General features: G+C 39.4%; 1 protein-coding gene across 2 annotated transcripts in view; it reads left to right on the forward strand.

The window, feature by feature from the left end:
• The window catches only part of mks1 (MKS transition zone complex subunit 1), a 65,292-nt gene extending 42,471 nt beyond the window's left edge, over window positions 1-22,821 (forward strand). For both annotated transcript variants that reach the window (XM_043718702.1, XM_043718703.1), the window contains 6 exons: window positions 2,307-2,376; window positions 11,859-11,966; window positions 13,778-13,911; window positions 20,732-20,814; window positions 21,161-21,258; window positions 22,064-22,821. In XM_043718702.1, the coding sequence (XP_043574637.1) occupies window positions 2,307-2,376; window positions 11,859-11,966; window positions 13,778-13,911; window positions 20,732-20,814; window positions 21,161-21,258; window positions 22,064-22,170 (600 nt within the window). In that variant the 3' untranslated portion in view covers window positions 22,171-22,821. The remainder of the gene's footprint in view (window positions 1-2,306; window positions 2,377-11,858; window positions 11,967-13,777; window positions 13,912-20,731; window positions 20,815-21,160; window positions 21,259-22,063) is intronic.
• Window positions 22,822-23,149: the final 328 nt, after the last annotated feature.

The raw sequence follows: 23,149 nt of genomic DNA on the forward strand, positions 1-23,149 counted from the left end.
TGCATGAATACATGTAAAACTCTGTTATCTCACTTTTTAGATTAGAATCAATCTAAACATCATGACATAGACAGAGAACACAGGGGGCTAACACCTTCAACATATTGTCTAGCTATCACCATTGTTAACAGCTAACCTGACAATGCAACTTTTTTAAAAAGGTTTTGTGATTTATACATGAAAGAAGTGAAACTGTCATGGTATTCTAACAGATGAAAGGCTTAACAGACAATCAGTTTTTCAATGTATAATTTTTGTTACATCACACTGTAAATTTTTGCTATACATTCTGTGTGTTAGGATTGAGCCCTCCACTACCACCTGATGAAGGAGTGATGCTCCGAAAGCTAGTGTGCTTCCAATTAAGCCTGTTGGACTATAACCTGGTGTTGTGTGATTTTTAACTTTGTACACCCCAGTCCAACACCAGCATCTCCAAGTCATGCATCTTCTTCAGTTTGCTTAGTACTACTTCCCTCAAGATTGTAGTTTCATTAAGTTCCTCTCTCCTACCTCCTGATTTTCAGCTATTACTGGAATTTTTTTGTGTCTTCACAAGTTAAGCAAAAACTTGTTCATTTCTTGTACCATTTCCTTATTATCCATTTTTAACTCCCCATTCTTGTTCGCTAGAGGACCAATACTATTTATTTATACTTTCTTTTTGTTTTAAAATAGCTGTTGAAACTCTTGCTATCTATTTTAATATTCCTAACTAGCCTCTTGTCATTCTCTAATTGCTTTCTCTCGATGAACTTTTGTAAATCTCTGCCATTCTTTATATTCTAATCAATTATCTGACCTGCCACTCATTTTTGTGCAGTTATATGCTTTTTTCACTAAGTTTGATGCTTTCTCTAATTTTCTTAACAAAATCACCAAAAATATGTATTTGTTATTACATTGCTGTTTGTGGGAGTATGCAGTTAGCAGATTGGTTGCTACATTTCCTGCATTACCACAGTGAATACTCTTCAAAAAATCTCATTTGTTTTTAAGAGTTCTTAGACATCTGAAGGTAATGAAACTTTTTTCTTAATTTTTAGAACTCCAGGTTTCCTCTCCTCTTCAAATAGTATCATTATCTATTCATTCTCTCTCATTGATGGTGTTTTAATAACTCTTCTGTAAGTTGTCACTTGCAATCCTCACAACCACACTGGATTGTCAGTCTCAATTCCACTCAGGTACTTGGTGTAGGACTTAATCCACAAACGCGATTGAAATTTTGAGAGAAAACGTATACTTTATGTTCAGAACTAGGTTTGCCTATGGGATTATTTCTTCCAAAGTATCTTGCTTCCAGTAATGATGATGTGATTAAGTTCCCCAGAAGAGAAATAATAGTAAAATGATCAACAAGAATTGATTAAAGGTTGTGTCGATTATATGTCTCTGATCTCAACAAGAGATTTAGTTTTCTTTTATTTTAGAATAATCTAGCTGCAAGAAATCTCTTTTTTTTTGAGCAATTCTGATAGCTGGTTGAAAGCTTTTCAACCTCTTGTTAACTTAGGACTCCTAACCTTAAATTGGACTTCTATGATTCCCAAGACTGGGAAGAGAAGGATTGAAGTAGAGAGTTAAAAAATATTAACATGAATAGAGTCCTGAATCAAGGTGATCATGTTTAAGACACCTGTCCTGCACAGCGAGCTTACAATAGTCAGATGGTTGGAGGAGATTTTAAGCAACAAACTCACTAGATGTAAGTGCATGAACCCAAGATATTTCACCTCATCTATGAATCTTTGAAATAGTACTTAGTAGAGAATCTTGCAAATTTTGATAAGCTTCTGACTTGAATCACTGAAAGTGTAAACCAAATTGATTTAAAATGTTGAATTCAATTTGGTTTAAAGTACAAGTATCTGTTTATTGTATTTTTAATATTTTTAATGTAACCGACTGCATGAAGTAAATTGAAGTTATTGTATTCATATTCTGTCATATTTTAAACCAGGCAGCTGGTGGCTTCATTCTTTCAGTAAATCTCTGGGTTTTTGGATTTAACAAGTGAAGACTTTACTGGGTTCTACTGCAATTTTAACACTTCTATTTCGAGATTCCACTAGCAAGATACTGCTAGTGAGGCACAGCTGAAACTGGAAAACAGTTTTTAAAAGCACGTCCACAAGTGCCATAATCCACAGATTTAAGGGAACTGTTTTGGAATAAGATTCCAATGTACTTCAGTTTTAGCAGAAAATCTTGGGTAATGAAAGATTAAAGCAAACCAGTGCTTAAAGCATTGAACATCAACGCTGAAGAGCTCTCTGTCTAATTTCTGTTATTATTTTAAATAGGAGAATGTGGCCTATTTTTCATATCCTTTCAACTTTGAAATGACCTTAAGAAGTGAGGATCAGCCTGAGGGTGAGTTTCCAATTTCCTTTTTGAAGCCAGAAGCCCCTCTGAATTATATAGGATCTCAGAAACTCCACCAGTATAAGCATCCTAATTTGTTTGAGAAATTAAGGTTTTTCCTCTATCTGTAGAATCACAAATGCCAAACAATATGTTTTGTACACAGATACCGAAGCTCTCTGCTTTCTTTTCTGGTGTCAGTCCAACTAATTCTTTCCCAGTTCTCAATGCATTCTTCCCATAATCTAACCGCCCGAGGTAATGATCTTTAAGCTTCTGTTGCTATTACAAAATTGCCATTTGTAAAGAGCTTTGGTCGTGGAGTAGCTGGTCTTCGGGTTGTCTTGTATAGGAATGACTGGGATTGGGTGCAAATTGGGAGAGTGGGGATCAGCTTTTGTTCGTAGCTTTTATTTTACTGGGCCTTGTAATAACAGGGACCCAGGTGGTAGTGATGGAAAACTCAGTAAATGAACACAAGTCTGGAATTGAAAGCTAGGATCAGTAACCATATAATCATCTGGTTTATTAATGTCCCTTGGAGGGCTCAATCTGCCATCCTCATCTGATCTGCACCCACGTGGCTCCAGACCGACAGCAATGTCTGTATTTCAGCTGTCTTATGAAATGGCTGCAAACTGATTCAGAAAAGTCAACAAGAAATAAAAAGGGACAGGCTACCTGGCATCCAATTAGGCCTGGGAAAAAAACAATGACAAATGCAATCGTGTCAACCTACAAAGACAAATCAAGCAACAGTCTGATGGAAACATGCTTAAGAAATCATACGTTTCAGCCAATTGCACCATCACTAATTGAGGAAGTAACGAGCAGATTACCTGAAGGTGAACCAGTGGATGTTATCTACCTGTACTTCAAAAAGACCTTTGACAAGGTGGCACTGAGGAGGCTGGATCGAACCTTAGCTGTCTGGCAGAAAGCAGAGAATGGAGATAAAAGGGTCCTTTTCAGGGTGGCAGCTGGTGACAAGTGGTGTTCCGCAATGCTCAGTGTTGGGACAACAACTTTTCACTTTATACATTGACAATCTAGATGAAGGAACTGAGGGCATTCTGGCTAAGTTTGTAGACAAAACAAAGGTAGACAGAGGGACAGGTAGCATTGAGGAGGCTGCAGAAGAATTTGGTTAAGTTAGGAGAGTGGCAGATGGAGTACGATGTGGGAAAGTGTGCAGTTTGGTAGGAAGCATAGAGGCATGGACTATTTTCTAAATGGGAAGAAAATTCAGAAGTCTGAAGAGCAAAGAAACTTGGGAGTTCTACTCCAGGATTCTCTCAAAGTAAACTTGCAGGTTGAGTCAGTAGTTAGGAAGGCAAATGCAATTATGATACTTATTTTGAGAGGACTTGAATATAAAAGCAAGGATGTATTTCTGAGGCTCTATAAGGCTCTGGTCAGACCACATTTGGAGTATTGTGCACAGGTTTGGGCCCTATACCTCAGGGAGGATGTACTGGTCTTGGAGCATGTTCGGAGGAAATTCACGAGAATGGTCCCATGAATGAACAGCTTAATATTTTGAGGAATGTTTGAGGACTCTGGGTCTATACTTGATGGAGTTTAGAAGGATGAGAAGGATAATTGAAACTTACAGAATACTGAATGGCCTGGAGATTGGGAGTGGATATTGGGAAGATGTTTCCATTGGTAGAAGAGACTAGGACCCAAGGGTACAGCCTTAGAGTAAAGGGAACATCTTTTAGAATGGAGATAAGAAGAAACTTCTTCAGCCAGAGAGCAGTGTATCTGTGGAATTCACTGCCACAGAGGCTGTGGAGGCCAGGTCATTGAGTATATTTAAGACGAGATAGATAGGTTCTTGATTGTAAAGGGGATCAAGGATTACGGGGAGAAAGCGGGAGAATGGGGTTGAGAAACATATTAGCCATGATTGAATGGCAGAGCAGACTCGATGAGTTGAATGCCCTAATTTCTGCTCCTATATCTTATGGTCTCATAAACATGTGAAACAATCCCAAATCAAATAAATCGTACCCAAGTTCTGCAGACCTGCCACATCCATTTGTGAATGTTGGTGGACAATTAATTAACTAACGTAAGCAAGCATCTCCAAAAGCAGACTCATGGTGGTGGCAAAGTCGAGTTTGAGTCGGTGCTGTACCCAGTTACATTGCTGGCACCTGCATTGGTGTGGTTAGTTGAACACTCATAGTGGTGAGATTGTTGGTGGAAATGAGGTGGCGCTGAAGAAAGGTGACTTTTGTTCTAGTGGCAACATGAAGGGGGCTCCTGCCTGGCCACCAGGCCCATGGCCTGTGGTGGAGCACTTAACAAGAAGGGCTGTAAATGTTGTTGTTATTTTTTCATTTTCTGCCTTTATATTTTATGCTGTGGTTTATTTTTCTGTATTTTAAGATGGTGCTGGTGAGTGGTGACACTACAACACAACACTTTTCATTGTACCTTGTAACAAAATACACATGACAATAATTAAATGAAATAATGGACACTTTTAATTTTCCCCACTGTTGATGTCAGGCTGACTGGTCTATAATTCCCTGTTTTCACTCCACCTCCTTTTTCAATTAGTGGGGTTATATTACTCACCCTCCAATCCATGGAATCTTGAAAGATGACCATCAGGGAATATAGTGTTTCTGAGCCACTTTCTTAAGCACCGTGGGATGAAGATTATTGGGTCCTTGAGAATTATCGGATTTTGATCCGATCAATTTCCCCAACACTACTTCCCTACGAATGTTGATTTTCTTCAGTTTCCCCCTTTCTCACTAGACCCTGTGTTCCTCAACATTTTTGGGAGGTTATTTGTGTCATCCTTTTTGAAGACAGATCAAGTACAGACATAATCGGTTTGCCATCTCTTTGATCCCCATTGTAACATCCCGTCTTTTTGACTGTAAGGGGCTACCTTTGTCTTCTTTTTCTCTTCACTCATAACTGCTGAATTCCTGAGGTGAGAGTGACTCCCCTTGATATCAAAGTAATATTTGACGAAGTATGGCATCAAGGAACCATACCACAATTTAAGGCAGAAAAACTCTCCATTACTTGGAGCCATACCTGATACAAAGTAAACTGGCATGGTGATTGGTGGCCACTCATCTCATCCCTGAGGCATTGCTGCAGGAGTTCTTCAAAGTAGTGTTCAATGCCCAACCATCTTCAAAGACTTGATCCTCCTTCCACCATATGGTCAGAAATGGGAATGTTTGCTGATGACTGGACAATCAGTCACGACCTCTACCACCTCAAAGTACAAGGGCAGCCGATGCATGGGAACATCACCACCGCTTGCAAGTCCCTTCCAAGCTGCACACTACCCTGATTTGGAATTATATCAGAGTCAAAATCTCAGAATTCCCTTTCTAATAGCACTGGGAGTCCCCACACCAGATGGACTTCAGCAATTCAGGAGTGTGGCTCATTGCCACTTCCTGCAAAGAATAATTAGGGATGGTTAATGTATATTGGCTTTGCTCAAATCCTAGAAAGTATTTATAAAATTACTTTGTGCTTCCCGCATGATACATTTCCTCTCAGCAGGCATGGTCATAGTCAGGGAGGGTTAGATATGCATCAACAGTCATCCTAGGCTGGATATCCAATAACTCATTTTGAAACTTGCTGCGTTAATTGTTCTCTATACCAGAGTGTTAACCACAATGCATTCAGAGGAACACAGGTAACGCTCTATTAACCAATATGCAATGAATGAGAGTAACCATCTAAACAAATCTTGATTAGATTTTCTTTCCCTGTCATAGAGTCATAGAGATGTACAGCATGGAAACAGACCCTTCGGTCCAACCTGCCCATGCCGCATATCCCTCCAAACCCTTCCTATTCAGTCAGTTCTCTCTTTTTTGTCTCCTCCTGCCTTACAATTTCACAGGGCCTGAAGTAATGCTATACCTTATCCAAGCTGCTTTTATTTGAACATGATATAATCATACAAACATTGGAGTTTGTCACTTTGACAGAGCTCTCTTTTCAATGTATTTTCCATACATCCTTCTTGTAAGATACATATTGCCATCTCAGCTGTGGATTAGAGATCCTGGGCTAAAAATATTGGAGAATTTAAAGAAGGTGGAAATAGAAAATTTTGAGTGAGACTAAGCCCCAAAGCCTAAAGGGTTTAATGGTCAGCACTCAAAGTAGTCTTCTGCTGTGTCAGGGGATCTGCAAATCTACACACCTGCTCACAAGGACCATCTATCAAACAATACTTCATAATCCCAATACTACCTGAGATTTCTGCATGCATGAGTACATACTATTTATTACTAACAACTGTTAAATCATTTTTTTAAGTAGTGTTACTCTTTTCTTTAATGTGGCGTATACTGCAAAGGTGCCTAATGAAACACAAATACAGGGTGCTTAGCTGTTCCCTCTAACTTGACAACATTGTACCAGTACATCGTGTTATTAGCTGACTGTGACATTGAAATTAAGAATGCAAAGTATTTCAGACTCTGTCTACTTTATCTCTTGTGTTATGTCTCTTGATACTCTTAAGGAATTACTTGAACTTTGAGATAAATTATCAACGCCTTGAAACTTCCTTTGAGGGGACTGGATATTGAAGGAAACCTATCAGTGCTGAACTGTGGATTTTCTTCTGTGTGTATTAGCCACTACAGGCTTGTGCAAGCCTATTCTAATGCTTAAATACATGCAACTCTAGCTACTAATGGTGCACAGAGGTTGAATGTTTTATTGATGATGTATGTATTGCATCCTGCCTTCCTGTATGAGGTACTTGGGTACGTGTAGTTGAGGTGCTCAACCTGTCGATGCAGATTACTACCAGTGTTCAGTTGCCTAAAACTGCACAACATAACATCACAGAACATTAAGAATCTTTCTTTTGCTTGTCCATCCAACTTTTTGGGACATTGGCTTGCAGGTTATGTACAACTGAATTCGTCTCCATCTAACCCTGCAGTTCATATTGAAGAGCCAGAGCAAGTGGTCAGGCATTACTAATGCCTGAGAGTTTTGCTTCCCTGACTACAGACAGGCATGTGATGAAAGCTCCTGTGGATGATTTTCTTGGATCCAGTCTTCCATTGTGGCACCACCTTCATTCCAAAGACAGCCTGCTTATCACCCCAAGTATTGCCATTCCTAACCGGTACTCTCTGCTATCATCAGACAAAATAACTGAGGCCTAATAGAATGTGAGGAAAGGTGATAGATATTTGAATTACAGATAAATTGAATCTGAATTGGTTATATAAATAAGGGGAACTAGTAGTCAGTATTGTCTTGTTTTATATAATGTGAAATAAAGCTCTCTGGTTAAAAACAATAAGCATCTCGTGTATAATATTGATAGCAGAGGATGGTCGGAAGATAATAGTCCATATCAGTTTTTTTTTAATACTCCATATGAAAACTAGTTTGTAAGTGCAGCTGGTAATAAAGAAGGTAAATGGAATTTATTGCTAAAGGAATAGGGTATTAAAGTAGGGAAGTGTTGCTGCAACTGTTCAAGGCATTAATGAGACTGCCCCTGGAATATTGTGAACAAATTTGGTCCAACTTGAGAAGTGATGTAGTTGATTTGGAGACATTTCAGGGAGCTCCATGAGATTAATTTTAGAGATCGGTTTGTCTTGTGAAGAAATCAAACAGTTTCGGCCTATATTCTGTAGAATTTAGAAGAATGAGAGGGGATCTAATTGATCGATTACTCTTATTGAGGTATCTAAGATGCTAAAAGGAATTTGAAAAGTAAATCTAAAGAGGATATTTCCACAGTGGAGACACTCTGGAAGTAAAAATAATTGTGTATATGACCTAAATGATGCTTCTAGAGTTCAATACTTTTCAGTAAGGGTTGTCTTATTGGGCTATCCTCAATTAAAAGCAGATCCTGCATTGTTTTAGTTGTACCATGAGGGCAGATTTCAGAAATTTCATGACATTCGTTGATTTTTTTTAAATGGATGGGAGCAGTGAATTTGAAAATGTTGTCATAGATGGGTTTAAAGCAGAATTCTAAAATTGAAAGTGAGGCTTCTGTGGCTTTTAAGTACATTGGATTATAAACTGAGCACAAAGGATTGGATGTCATATTGTATCAGCAATCTTAGTTGGAAAATGTTAGCCCCATTGCTGTTAGTCAAAGTAGGACCTCACAAAAAGGTGCAGCAGCTTCTAAAGCTGAAATAGAGGCATTTTGAGGTCTAATTGGACAACTGAATTGCTGGTCATTCAAACAAAGACAGATGCCAGTTTGGAAGTGTTAGAGTTGAGTACGATACAAAAATTCCCAACATGGCAGACGTTATTTCACCAAACATAACATTGAAAATATTAAAAATCAAGTAATGTGTTTTGAAATTCCCCTTAGTGAGAGATGCCAGGTATATGAAATTTGTTTTTTTTGTGATGCTTCTTCTACAAATCTCTGTAATGGGTTCTCAAGTGCAAGAAAGTTTATAATTTTTCTTATGGGAAAGGGAGGTATATGTTAATGTTTAACTTGGGAAGCTAAAAATGTACTTTGGTGGCAAAATCTCATACTCACTGTGACATGGTAGATGTAGCCTTTCTCTTAGCAAAGATGTTGGAAGATTTGTATCATCAATAGTTACAAGTGAGGTGCTGGAAGACTGGAGGTTGGCTAACGTGGTGCCACTGTTTAAGAAAGGTGGTAAGGACAAGCCAGGGAACTATAGACCGGTGAGCCTGATGTCAGTGGTTGGCAAGTTGTTGGAGGTAATCCTGAGGGACAGAATGTACTTGTATTTGGAAAGGCAAGGACTGATCAGGTACAGTCAACATGGTTTTGTGTGTGGGATATCATGTCTAATGAGTTTTTTGAAGACGTAACAAAGAGGATAGATGAGGGCAAAACGGTGGACGTGATCAGTGTGGACTTCAGTAAGGCATTCGTCAAGGTTCCCCATGGGAGGCTGGTTAGCAAGGTTAGATCTCATAGAATACAGGGAGGACTAGCCATTTGGATACATAACTGGCTCAAAGGTAGAAGACAGAGGGTGGTGGAAGAGAGTTGTTTTTCAGACTGGAGGCCTGTGACCAGTGGAGTGCCACAAGGATCAGTGCTGGGTCCACTACTTTTCATCATTTATATAAATTATTTGGATGTAAGCATGTATAGTTAGTAAGTTTGTAGATGACACCAACATTGGAGGTGTACTGGACAGCGAAGAAGGTTATCTCAGATTACAACAGGATCTTGATCAGATGGGCCAATGGGCTGGGAAGTGGTAGATGGAGTTTAATTTAGATAAATGTGAGGTGCTACATTTTGGGAAAGCAAATCTTAGCAGGACTTATGCACTTAATAGTAAGATTCTAGGGAGTGTTGCTGAACAAAGAGACCTTGGAGTACAGGTTCATAGCTCCTTCAAAGTGGAGTCACAGGTAGATAGGATAGTGAAGAAGGCATTTGATATGCTTTCCTTTATTGGTCAGAGTATTGAGTACAGAAGTTGGGAGGTCATTTTGCAGTTGTACAGGACGTTGGTTAGGCCACTTTTGGAATATTGCGTGCAATTCTGGTCTCCTTCCTATCGGAAAGATGTTGTGAAACTTGAAGGGTTTCAGAAAAGATTTACAAGGATGTTGCCAGGGTTAGAGGATCTGACCTATAGGGAGAGGTTGAATAGGCTGGGGCTGTTTTCCCTGGAACGTTGGAGGCTGAGGGGTGACCTTATAGAGGTTTACAAAATCATGAGGGGCATGGATACGATAAATAGACAAATTCTTTTCCCTGGGATGGGGAATCCAGAACTAGAGGGCATAGGTTTAAGGTGAGAGGGGAAAGATATAAACGTTTTCACATAGAGGGTGGTATGTGTATGGAATGAGCTGCCAGAAGAAGTGGTGGAGGCTAGTACAATTCCAACATTTAAAAGGCATTTGGATGGGTATATGAATAGGAAGGGTTTGGTGGGGTATGGATCAGGTGCTGGCAGATGGGACTAGATTGGTTTGGAATATCTGGTAGCCATGGATGAGTTGGACTGAAGGGACTGCTTCCATGCTGTACATCTGTATGACTCTACGACACTAAATTCTAGAAAGGGATTCGGCAATAATACACATTGAGTGCTACATTGATAATATATCACTATGGGAGAATGTATGCTGAACAAAATTTTTGAATGCAAAGCCTGAGGATCACTATTATAGTTTTGAATGGATAGTGGATTATAGAGAAATCTCTGAATTGAAATGGGTGAATAGTAGCAATCAGCTGTCTGATTATTTTGCCAAGAAAGGAGCAAATTCTATGAAACTGTTGGATATACCAGGAAAAGGATGTTTGGAACTTTAAAGTGCAAAGAAAAATACAAGAATTTATGTTGTTATTTTATATGCTTCTTTTGTTCGTGTGTATAAACAGATTCCTCTTTTACTTTTCATATTATATATAAGATTTGTTTAAAAAGAAAAAGAGGAACCTTATTATCTAAAATGGTCTGAAGGAATACCTGAGACTTAATGGAATTTGAGAAAAGGTGATGGATGTATTAATTAAGTGTAAGTTTGGTGTGAAATGCTTATATAAGTATGGGGAGCTGGTGATCAGTAGCCGCAGAGTTTAATGGAGTGTAGCTACCTGAAATAAAACTCTTCCTGCATGTGTGGACTGGGCTCTGTTTAAGAACAATCATCTTCCAGAGATTAATATTCACTGTATCAAAAGATCTTGTCAGCATCTGAAGTAACCTTCTACAAATGATACACCTGTGATTATAAGGTTAAATGTTGTTTAAAACACTCCAGTAATTACAGGCAAAATTCACGGCTCAGTGGTTAGTACTGCTGCCTCACAGCACCAGGGTCCCAGTTTCGATTCCAGCCTAGGGTGACTGTGTGGAGTTTGCACGTTCTTCCCGTGTTGCGTGCGTTTCCTCCCACAATCCAAAGATGTGCAGTTTAGGTAAATTGGCCATGCTAAATTGCCCATAGTGTTAGGTCAATTAGTCTGAGGGAAATGGGTCTGGGTGGGTTACTCTTCAGAGGGTCACTGTGGATGGTTGGGCCGCAGGGCCCGTTTCCACACTGGAGGGAATCTAAAAACTGTGAAAGTAAAAGTTGTCTTTTCCAATGTCTTCCCAATTCAACTCTCCAAAGAGTGCTAATTCCTGCTTTCCTCCTCACCTTTTCATTACCAGTGATAATTTAGAAATTAGTCTTGACACAGATGCCTGTCTTTGACCTACATCCCCCAAACCAAATAAACACATGCCTATAGCCAGTTCATGATGCAGTCAAATGTTTTTTTTTGGTTTTATTTTTAATTGTTCTCCCCATTTCCTTACATGAAGCTCAGCTGTATCTATGTTTTTCCAGCGCCTTATGTAAAAATCTCTTTTTATCTCAATGCATTAAGTCCCTTGTGTGAAATTTTACTGTATCTGAGCGCCTTAACAATACACTGTCAGTAACAGTGAGAAATGTTTAAGTGTCATTATTAGTCTGATATTTTCTGGATTTTTCAGATACCCTGCCGCAGTGGCCTGTGCTTTACTTTGGGGTTCATTCTTCTGATTTCTGGCAAAGACATCGTATTGAGGGATACGGGTACATCAGAATCCCAGACAGTCCTGGTAAGAAATTGCCTCTCCTCAGAACCCAAATCAGAAAATACCATCACATTCAGCAAAATAGCAAGTGAGGAGACAACTGACAAGATATGTGTTCTGAAAAAAATTCAAACCTGGTCTATCCCTCCACAAGTGCGGAATATTTCCAAACTTGTCTGATTTGAAGCATTTACTGTTTTTGAGCGTTTTAATTCACCAGTGCTCCCTAGTCTTCTTCACACACATTCCTGATGACAAACAATTCCATAGTTTCCCACATTGGTCTTCTGCCATGCTTGCCTGATCATTCTTAATGCAAAGCTGGTCAGTGAGTGTTGAGAAGCTATTGGAAGAATCTGAACCAGGCTGGTTTCGTCTTTCTGTGACTTCCATGCATATTATAGCAAGAAGGAAAGAATGGCTTATTCCTGCCCCACTTGATGGCAAATTGAGGCACTTCTCCTGCTAAGTTTGCACTTAGCTTTGAAATTATGTCTTTGAGCTCCTTCATCTTTACAACTCTGAACTTTCCAACACAATCCTCACCTGAAATATTGGTCAGTTTCTGTTTGGTGACATTCTATTGTCATGCTCAGAAAACTTCCATTCCACTTCACTTGCTTATGTTCCATAATATATACCACTGTGACTTCCTTCTGTAACTACAAAGTTAAAAAATAAACCATTTTGTTCAGAGCTTCCATCTCACTGATGAGACTTCAACTCAAACCACATCTAACAACCTGCTGTGAAGATTCTGCTCACATTTTCACAGCTGTAATGAAATACTCCACAGCAGTTGAGACACAGCATTCTAAAACAATTCGTAATCTTCTTTAAAATTGGGAAAATCAATTTTTTAAATGTTTAAAAATTTACAGAATCACATCTTTGCCAATCAGTTTTTTCTGAGGCCACATCCATCCCTTTACCAAGTTTTGTTGAAATTTCTAAGTTAATTTTTGAGATACATTGTTTACAGATGAACAAGCCAAAACATTATTCCTACCCACCTTCAAGAACACAGGTAACCAACTCAATGCGCAATGTATCATTAGACACATGTTTGTGGTGGAATTAGTTGAAACAAAATATATAATAGCAGCTAGACTTTCAAGAGCTGCTTTATCAAAAAACAACACGAATATTCCAATATCCAATGAGTTATGATTGCAGTATTCTTTCCTTACCCTGGAAAGGGTTTTTTAATGATGAATTACCAAAACTGACCATTTCAACTATTAAGAAAAATATCAGGTTGATAAATACTTATATATTTTAATGCACATCCAGTGACACTGTTGGAGAATGGGATATTTTTCTTTTTATTATCTAGTGTTAGTATTGAGAAGTTACAAGTCTCACTCACCACAGATCAATGCAAAATAAATCTCCTTTTACTCTGCCTCCAACCACTTGTATTCAACCTTAGAAGCACATTCCTAACTAGGTCAATGTGGTATTTTTTGGTTGCTCGCACCTGCTTGGCTGTGATCTCTAACTGAGATTAAAGAAAAATAATTATCTTCTGATCGGTTTGTGACATGTGTGTGGTTTGGTTTACGACTGCAAATTCGGCTCCTATCGATACTCTAGATTTTGACAAACTAATATGTTCAACATTTTGGATATTTCTCCAAGACCTCTGCAACCAGAATACTTTTCCGGTATTTCTACTTTATATTTCTAGCCTCTTGTCTCATTTCTGTTAGACCCTTTTATCGCTCTGTCTGTGTTGAAATTGAAGCTAGGTACCAGAGGTGAGGTGTTAATAGCTAAAGTTAATTACTGGCCTATCTTTTGTTTGCTTTTTGTGTAATTTCTTTTATTTTCAGGTAGCTGCACTCTGACTTGTCAGACCTGGAGACCGATTGTCCCTGGAACTGTGGCAGAAATGCGAAGATTTTTTGTTGGTGGCTTCCTTGAACTTGAAGATATGACATACACGCGGACCCCAAGCACATTCAAGGTAACTATGAAAATTAGTGGAGATGATGTGAAATTTTTAAGCTGTAACAGGTGCCCACCCTCACCCTACTCACTTGAATTGTAAGTTCGAGCTGTGTGGTACTGAATTGAAGAGCAGGAAGATCCTACTTTAGATCTCTTCCGATGCTGCAGCAGCAAATTACAGCCAGACGTTTGCTTGCAGGACTTCAGTTTGTGGTATCTCCTAAGCAAGAAAGAGAAACAAAATAATTTGATTTCTTGTTCCTGATTGTTGCACAGTATCTGTAATCTTTGCTGGAGAAAGGATCATGGTAGGTTGACCGTGGATAGACGAGGTTTGACTCAGTGGATATCTGTAATCCATGGCTCTCAAATGTCAAATAGCCATTTCAGTGTGTTAGCCAAGGGCAGATGGGGACTTAAGTGGAAAAAGGGAAGAAAATTATAGCAAAAAATTCAGTAAAAATTCCATTTTGTCAGTGAGAAACTAATTTCTGGAATTGATAACTTTTAACTAAACACAGGTTATCAGTTTTATTGGCCCCAGGGAAAGGGTATTCAATTGCTTAAAGTCGACTTCTATCTCAGACTGCTGGTCTGCTTCTGCCAAATACTTGACTGCTAGTTTTCCTTTTCTCTGCTTTGTTCAATTCCAAGCTTTGGTGGCATTTTCCACCATTGCAGTTTGAATTGTGCTGGGAATCTTTCAATAAATAAACAGTCTGTGCAGGACTTTGAGCATGAGTGAACGTTTTATCAAAGTGTAGGCACGTGTAACTGGGTCAAGTCTGAAAAGAGACACGAGCTTTGAACGTGACTGAGAAGGAGAATAAGGAATAAAACAATTCAAAGAGGTTTAACAGAATGGAGAAAAGCAGGAGAGAAGATGAAGCTAAAATGCTAAAAATAAAAAATAGCTAGAACGGGAAGGGTGAAAAGGGAGGAAAAGGAACGAAGGGAAATAAAAGAAGTTCTGTTAGAAAGTTATTTTTAAAGAGACTTTGCTAGGGGATGTCCTGTGTTGTGTGATGGATTAAGTATAGTGTGATCGGTTGCTGCAGTAGACTAAGGATGCTGCGGTCCTCCAACAACCACCTTGCTTGTTGTGTGAGTAACTGCACATGAATCAATCTGACCTTGAGTGCTGTTCATCTACATAGTGCTGGGATTGGAAGGAGGTGCCTGCCAAAGCTGGAAACACAAGATATAAAAATATGCTGTTACTGCAGTAACAAAACTGTCTCAGTTATAAATATGAAACTTTGAGTATGAGGTATGAGTTAGTTACAAGGCTGCTTTGGCTCATAGTCATGATTTGGAGATGCCGGTGTAGGACTAGGGTGTACAAAGTTAAAAATCAAAATGTTAACTCTGATTTCCACAGATGCTGGCAGACCTGCTGAGCTTTTCCAGCAATTTCTATTTTTGGCTTCTGTTAAAGAGGCTAGCTGAAAAATTAGCATAACCTCAACAGGCAAATCAGCAACCACCTGATGATAGAGCGGCGCTCTGAAAGCTAGTGCTTCCAGTTAAGCCTGTTGGACTATAACCTGGTGTTGTGTGATTTTTAACTTGGCTCATAGTCTCATTGTCTAGCTTTTTGTTCCACTTTCTATGTCACCACACTATCATTGCCTCACTCTGTCTCCTTTAGTATCTTCTGCATTTCGAATGCCTCACCTAATGCCATCCCTCACACCTCGAATCAGGAACAATAGCAGAAATTGCTGGAAAAGCTCAGGAGATCTCGTGAGTTCTGAGCAAGAGTCATTTGACCCGAAACGTTAGCTCTGATTTCTCTCCACAGATGCTAAGCTTTTCCAGCAATTTCTATTTTTGGCTTCTGTTAAAGAGGCTAGCTGAAAAATTAGCATAACCTCAATTGGCAAATCAGCAATCAGGACTGAGGTGGCAGGTAGAGGGTAGTGCCTGTACATCATTTAAACCACTCTTCCCCTAAACTTATTTCACAGCAGACTGTAATGTGATGTGCAAAGGTCTCCATTCAGTAACTGCTATCCAACAGAATCTTTAAACTCCAGTGGTACAATTGATACTGTGAAGGCAAATGGAAGGTTGCATCAACAACTGGTCCTTAATCATACAGGCTCACCTGATCATTGTAATGAGGCAATATCCTGCAATATCCAAAAAAATCACATGCTCCTCTCCACAGGGCAAATATTTACCCTCCACTTTTGGTAAACTTTGGCTGATTTAAAACTCTAATCCTCTCATGCAGCAAATTTTCCTCCATATCCTAATTGACTTAGGTTAATTTTATTCCTTCACATTCTATAGAACATAGAACATAGAACATAGAAGAATACAGCGCAGTACAGGCCCTTGGGCCCTCGATGTTGCGACGCCCACCGCCCACCTAAACTACACTAACCCACCACCTAAACTACACTAACCCACTATCCTCCATATACCTATCCAATGCCCTCTTAAATGCCCATAAAGAGGGAGAGTCCACCACTGTTACTGGCAGGGCATTCCATGAACTAACGACTCGCTGAGTGAAGAACCTACCCCTAACATCAGTCCTATATCTACCCCCCCTTAATATCATGTGATTGTTTAATACCTTTGGTGAGGCATGCAATAGTGCAATTTCTGTTGAATATGCAGTCACAAAAAATAACACAAAATTAATACAAATGGGCCAAATAAACTTAGTTTTATAAAGCTATCAAATTTTTATGATTGACGTTTTTTTCTGGAAGAGTGTTAATTCTACATCTATTGGAGTGGTTGGAGTTATTCCCATAGAAAAGAATGAAAATATGACATCAAGCTCACAACTTTCTTGGTATGTGCTGTGTCTAAATGTTTAGTAATTATAGGTTTCAACTTTATTTTTAACTTATTGCTTTCATTAATTATAATAAAAAGGGACAGAGCTGAATGTAATTACTGTTTATAACTATGCATTACAGTCTTTTGTCATAATTGGTTATGTAATGTCTGAATTATGTTACTGTCTGAATTCTATTCCAGTAATCTTAATCTTTGGGATGGTAATCGACTATAAATGAAAATGAGCTTCTTTTCCAGCTGGCTAATTTGTCACAAAGAGAACATTGGTTGTAAGAAAAGCTAATCAGATGAAATGAAATTTCAATGACTATATGAATCTATGGAATCATATGTCAACTGGTAAAGTTTAAACCAAACACTGAGAAAGCTGGAGAAACTTGGCAGGTCTGACAGAGTCTGGGGAGATAGAAACAGAGTTAATGTTTCAAGTCTCAGTTCTGAAGAAGAATCACACTGGATTTGAAAGATTAATTCTGTTTCTCTCTCCACAGATGCTACCAGAGTTTCTCAGCATTGTCTGCATTGGTTTCAGATTTCCAGAATCTGCATTATTTTGCTTTTATTTTGAGTGGTACAGTTTCACGCAGGGCTAGTTTGGAGAAGGTCCCCGGCAGAAAATCTGTTTGGTTTCTGTGGCAACCATAGGCAAAATCAGCATTAAAATAAAATGGCAGCCTAGCTTTCATTCATGAGGTGGTTAGTGGGTGTTTGCAAGTGTATTCTTGGTTAATGGACATGGAATCGCTAAAAGCTGGCATGGGTGTGTCATTACAGGTTGGTGAGGTGCATAGCTTAGCATGGCTGGCATGAGGGACTAAAAAAGGGAAAAGGATCAACTGGGAGCTACAAGAGAAGCCAGATTAATTCTGCACCACAAAGTACCTCAGTTTTGGAGGAATGAGGTATGTCAGATGGCAACGTCCAAACGTTTGTATAGAACTGTGCATACACAGCACCAGAATTTTCTCAGCAGCTAAATGATATGGGCAATGGTGAGAGAGTTCAAAGAATACAGGGAAACATTTTAAAAATGAGATTCTTAACATTGAAAAATGTAAATCCTTCAGGGTTTATCAACTTGGATGCACTGACTGACAAATGACTGATGGAAAATAAAGAGATGGCAGATGAATTGAACAGATATTTTTCATGACAAGGATACAAATAGCATCCCAAGAATTGTTTTAATTCAGGAAATGGGAGGAAGGGAGAAACCCAGGAAAATTTACAGTCTCCAGTGAAATCTCTCCAGGCCAAATCTGGCATCCTTTGAACTGAGGGGACATTTGTAGGAGCTATTCCTAAGGCATTACCATAGGCCTTTGCTTCAGACACTGCTGTCCCCTCTGAATTTATTATGCTGAGATATGCTGGACCCTCTACTTGGCATTTCATGCCCCATGCGAATGAAATTGTGAAATGAATGATTTTGACTAGTCATGCCCAATGCCATTCCTGAACCTCATATACCCTCAACAGTTCATATTCCCATCACTGTACTTAACCGACCTAAGAGACTACCTGTCTGTAAGTTTGACCCCATATGACTCCAGATTTTCAGATGGCACTGGACAGTGGCAACACTATAGAACACTTTTCATTGTATTTTGTAACAAGGCACACGTGATAATAAATAAATCAAACCAAATCGAGTGGCCCTGAGCAAATTGTTTGAACTGTACTGACAAGTCCCCAAGTCCTGATGGATTTTATCCTGTAAACTTGTCACTTTCTCAGAAAACTTAAATAAATTAGTTAAACACGATTTCCCTTTCATAAACCATGTTCATTCTGCCTAATTACCTTTTTTTTTCATGTGCGGTACTATAATACCTGTAATAGTAGCTTCTAATATTTTCCCTATGACAGATGTTAAGCCAAGTGGTCTGTCTATCCTGCTTTCTCTCTCCCTGCATTTTTGAGTAAAGGAGTTAAATTCATTATTTTCCAAACTACAGGAACCCTCCCTGAACTGAGGGAATTTTCAAAAATTAACACCATTGTCATTTCCTTTTAGACCCTTATTTTCCCTTCACAATTCCTCATGAGTCTATTGGATAATGGAGGAAATGTGCTCCACATTTGTATGTTCATATGTGTGCTCACACCATGATTATTCCCAAGAGCTCTGAATGGTATTCTGCTTTCTGTTGTGTTATATTTCATGACCAATGTGTCAGTATATCTTTAAAAGATATGCTTACCACATATTTACTATGTTATACCATTTGACCTTTTGGTACAAAGATCTCAGATTCTAACCCAGATCACAAAGTGATTTATGCTTTCCTGTTGTAATCTAATAGCTTAATGCTAGCCGCAGATACTCACGTGCCTGAGAAATATAATAACCCAGCTTTTCCACTGACCAGGCAGATGTTCTTCCAATGTAAATGGTAGTTACAAATGGGGAACCTGCAGAATCCCCCTTTGTAATAGAGTCTGAAGGAATTGCCGTGGAAATGCAAGATCACAGAATCATACAGCCCTACAGTGGGGAAGCAGGTCCTTCGGCTCCACAGGTCAACACAGACCCTCTGAAGAGTAACCCACCCTACCCAATTACTCTACATTTACCAGGACCAATGCACCTAACCCACACATGGATTCTGCTGAATAATTCCTCTACATTTGGAGCCAGCTGAAAATGACAATCTAATATAAAGGGTTTTGATGGAAACAAGTACATAATTACTCAGGAAAAGTTATACTATTAAATATATAGTCTCCAAGGATACTGGTGCCCCTCAGTTTCAGGTGTAGACCATCCTGTTTATAGAGGTCCCATCGTCCCCAGAAAGAACCCCAGTTATCCAAAAACCGGAATCCCTCCCTCCTGCACCATCCCTGTAGCCACGCATTTAAGTGTTCTCTTTCCCTATTCCTCGAATCTCTATCACGTGGCACGGGTAACAAACCAGAGACAACAACTCTGTTCGTTCTAACTCTGAGCTTCCAACCTAGCTCCCTGAAAGCCTGTCTAACATCCTCGGCACTCCTCCTACCTATGCCGTTGGTGCAAATATGGACCACGACTTCGGGCTGGTCCCCCTCCCCCTCCAGGACCCGGGAAACACGATCAGAGACATCACGTACCCTTGCACCTGGGAGGCAACATACCAAACGTGAGTCTCTCTCGTTCCCACAAAACCGCCTATCTGTGCCCCTAACTATCGAGTCCCCAATTACTACTGCTCTGCTCTTCTTCACCCTTCCCTTCTGAGTAACGGGGACAGGCTCCGTGCCAGAGAGCTGAGCCCCGTTACTTACCCCTGGTAAGTCATCCCCCCCACAAGTATCCCACACTGTATACTTGTTCTTGAGGGGGACGGCCGCAGGGGGTCCCTGCACTGGCTGCTTCCTCCCAGTCCCCCTCACTGTAACCCATCTATCTGCCATCTTTGGAGTTACTACTTCCCTATAACTCTGATCTATGACCCCCTCTGCCTCCCGAATGATCCGAAGTTCATCCAACTCCAGCTCCAGTTCCCTAACACGGTCTTGGAGGAGCTGGAGATGGGTGCACTATTCTAAGTTTATAATACTCATCCTGGGCTTTTGTGGCACAGTGGTAGTGTCTGTGTGTGTCTGAGACAGAGGGCCTAAGTTCAGGCTCCTTTCCCCTTCCCCCCCCCCCCACCACCACCTCCAACCCAGCTCCAGATGTATGTAATAAAATCTGTGAACACATTGATTACAATATATCCAAAATGTTCATCTGTGTTTAAGAACCTTTGTGTCCTCCATTCTCTCTATCTTTGTAACTTTCTTCTGTCTTGCAACCATGCTTCTTTAAACCGATCGTTCCTCCAATTGTGGCATAAACTTTGGACAACATTTTATTTACCCCTACTAATTATCGTCTCCTTTGGCTCAATAAATGCAATTTGAAAAGAAAGGAGATTGAAATTTGAAAAATTAATATAATGAGAAAGAAATATGATGTGAAATATGAGGGATGTTATGGAAAAAGACCAAAGCTTGAGATACAGTTAAACTATCTTCTTTGCATTCAGGGAGAGAGATTGAGTCGATTTGGTTTCAGAACAGAAACAACAGGAACTGTTACCGTGAGGTTTCATTGCATACAGCAGTGCAGGTGAGTAGACCAAAGATGTCTGAACACCAGACAGACATGATGGATGACTTGAATCACTGGATCTGGTGAGTGATGTTTTCCGATGGCATTGCGGGCAAAGCTAATATTTTTTTGACCCCTGTTAATTGTCTTAGCAGCAGTAGAAATGAGCTGTAACCTTGAAAACATTTTGAGTGACTTGCTAGTCAACCACAATGCTTCGACTCTGAAGTCACATTTAGGTCATTATGGATGAGTGTGGCTGATTTCTTTCCCTAAAGAATGTTAGTGAACCAAATAGAACTTTATGAAACTGACCTTTGTGATGTGTATGAATCTATTGAGTTTGTGTTGTCATGTTTGATAGATCTTTCCTTGATTCGAGCATGGCAAGGAAAAAATCACAAAATGTTCTGGAACGTATGGGTGGACTTTCACATCAAGCCTCCCTCCAATCTGTCATAGGTATGTGATTATTAAGATGTAGCTGTGCTACGATACTATGTATTTAGGCTTGACTGGAAACTGTTACATAAATATTTCATTGGTGGTGTTTATTCCTGGCACCGGAAATTACTGCTTAACTATCTGCTGATTTCTTTTTTCCTTTATACTGTGTGAATAGCCAATGGTATCTTATCACACCACTGCATTCCTTAGTCTCTTTGCCTTCTTGGTGTAAGGTGAGACTATTTTGGGATCTTGATAAAACACTGCATTAGCAACTAGTCCATTCGGGTGGAATGGAGGATTAAGTCCTGGCTAGTTTTGTTGGGGAGTAAAGTTTCTTCTGTGGAAGACTCTGAGGTATTACTGTTGTTAAATTTGCAGGATTGAAAGATATCACAGTCGTTGTGCAAAGTAAAGTGTGCATGATTATGTAATAACAGTTAAACGAGCTGCACATTGTTGGGGGAGAAAGTGCTTTGCACAATAACAATGTTTCAAGGGAACATTGGTCCTAGACAAGATATGTTTGGGCAATACCAATGCATTTTCTTGTAGCCAATGGCTCAGCACATAGATGTCCCAAATTTGTGCTAAATTAACATTTTGCCCTGATTTTCAGGAGGGCTGGTGTGAGAAATTTGAAAAACTTGACTAACACTTAGAAGAACCCTCCTCATTAAGGGGTAAGGCAGTTTGCACATTTCATTGAATAACTGAGCTCATTACGCTACTCCCTGATTGGATGGAAGGTAATTTTGTTTGAAAAGATAACCTTCCTTTTCAGTTTTTCCACTGTATGCTTTGTCTTTTTTCCACTCAGCGGCATTTGGGCAAGCTCAGCAACGTATGCGTGAGGCACAAGAGAGCCTGTCAAAAGACCTGCTGCACGCATCATCATTTCTGGAGTCAAAGTCAGTGGCAAAATAAATCAACATCAGTTGCACTGGGCTGTGATATTACAGACTGAGAAATAAAACTGACTCATCCAGAAGACAGCAAGATTGGAGAAACAACCCTGGGAGCATGTATTCTGTTTAATTAGAGTTGGAACACTGCTGCTTGTTGGCTTTTCTATGGTCAAATTTTGAGTTTGCATATATTTCAGCAATGAATGAAGTTAAGCCTCATTGAGTCAGTTGTGGAGCCATAGAGAGTTTCTCAGCTGATTCTCGCTTGTACTATTCAGTCACTTAGAAATTGTGATAAATATGGGCGACATGTTTGAGCTCGTCAAATATTCATTAACTCCTGACAGCAATGCTAAATACTTATTGAAGAATACTTATTTTTCCAAGGCCTTAAATTAGACACTACCGTGTATATATTTGGCTACATATAGCTCCACAAACCAGAAGGTGTTAGCTTTGATTCCTGTTTTTATTTTGCTGGACTAGGTGATTTCATAGTAGCAAGAAGGACACTACAAATGGCAAAGCAACTTGGATGAAGAAGAAAATTCAAATGGTTCCTCCTTCAAATTGCAGTCCAAAACCCTTTTGTAAATGCCTATGTACATTTGAATGTTGGGTGATTAATTTACAATGCACTGTCTAGAACAAGAAGTCAAATCAGAATGCACATCCATTGTGTCTGTTCATTTCTTACATTTAAATTGCAGGACACCATTATCGTTGGAGGAGTTGACCACTTATAGTATGTCCATTTAAACCATGATAGCTGTATAATTCCCAATTAAGAAACGTTTAAACCCACAAAAGACTTGCAGAATCAGACAAGGCCAAAAATTCAGAATTTTATAGGATGCATTATTACTTGATCACTTAATTTACCAAGTATCTCTTTAATTTTCTGACAATATCAATATATTGTGCTGGATGAGAGGTGTTTCTTCCAACTTGGGGATGACAACCTTTAGAAATGCAATCGAGGGAAATGATTTATGTAA

The sequence above is a fragment of the Chiloscyllium plagiosum genome, chromosome 28 (assembly GCF_004010195.1).
Source record: "Chiloscyllium plagiosum isolate BGI_BamShark_2017 chromosome 28, ASM401019v2, whole genome shotgun sequence".
Classification (NCBI taxonomy): domain Eukaryota; kingdom Metazoa; phylum Chordata; class Chondrichthyes; order Orectolobiformes; family Hemiscylliidae; genus Chiloscyllium; species Chiloscyllium plagiosum.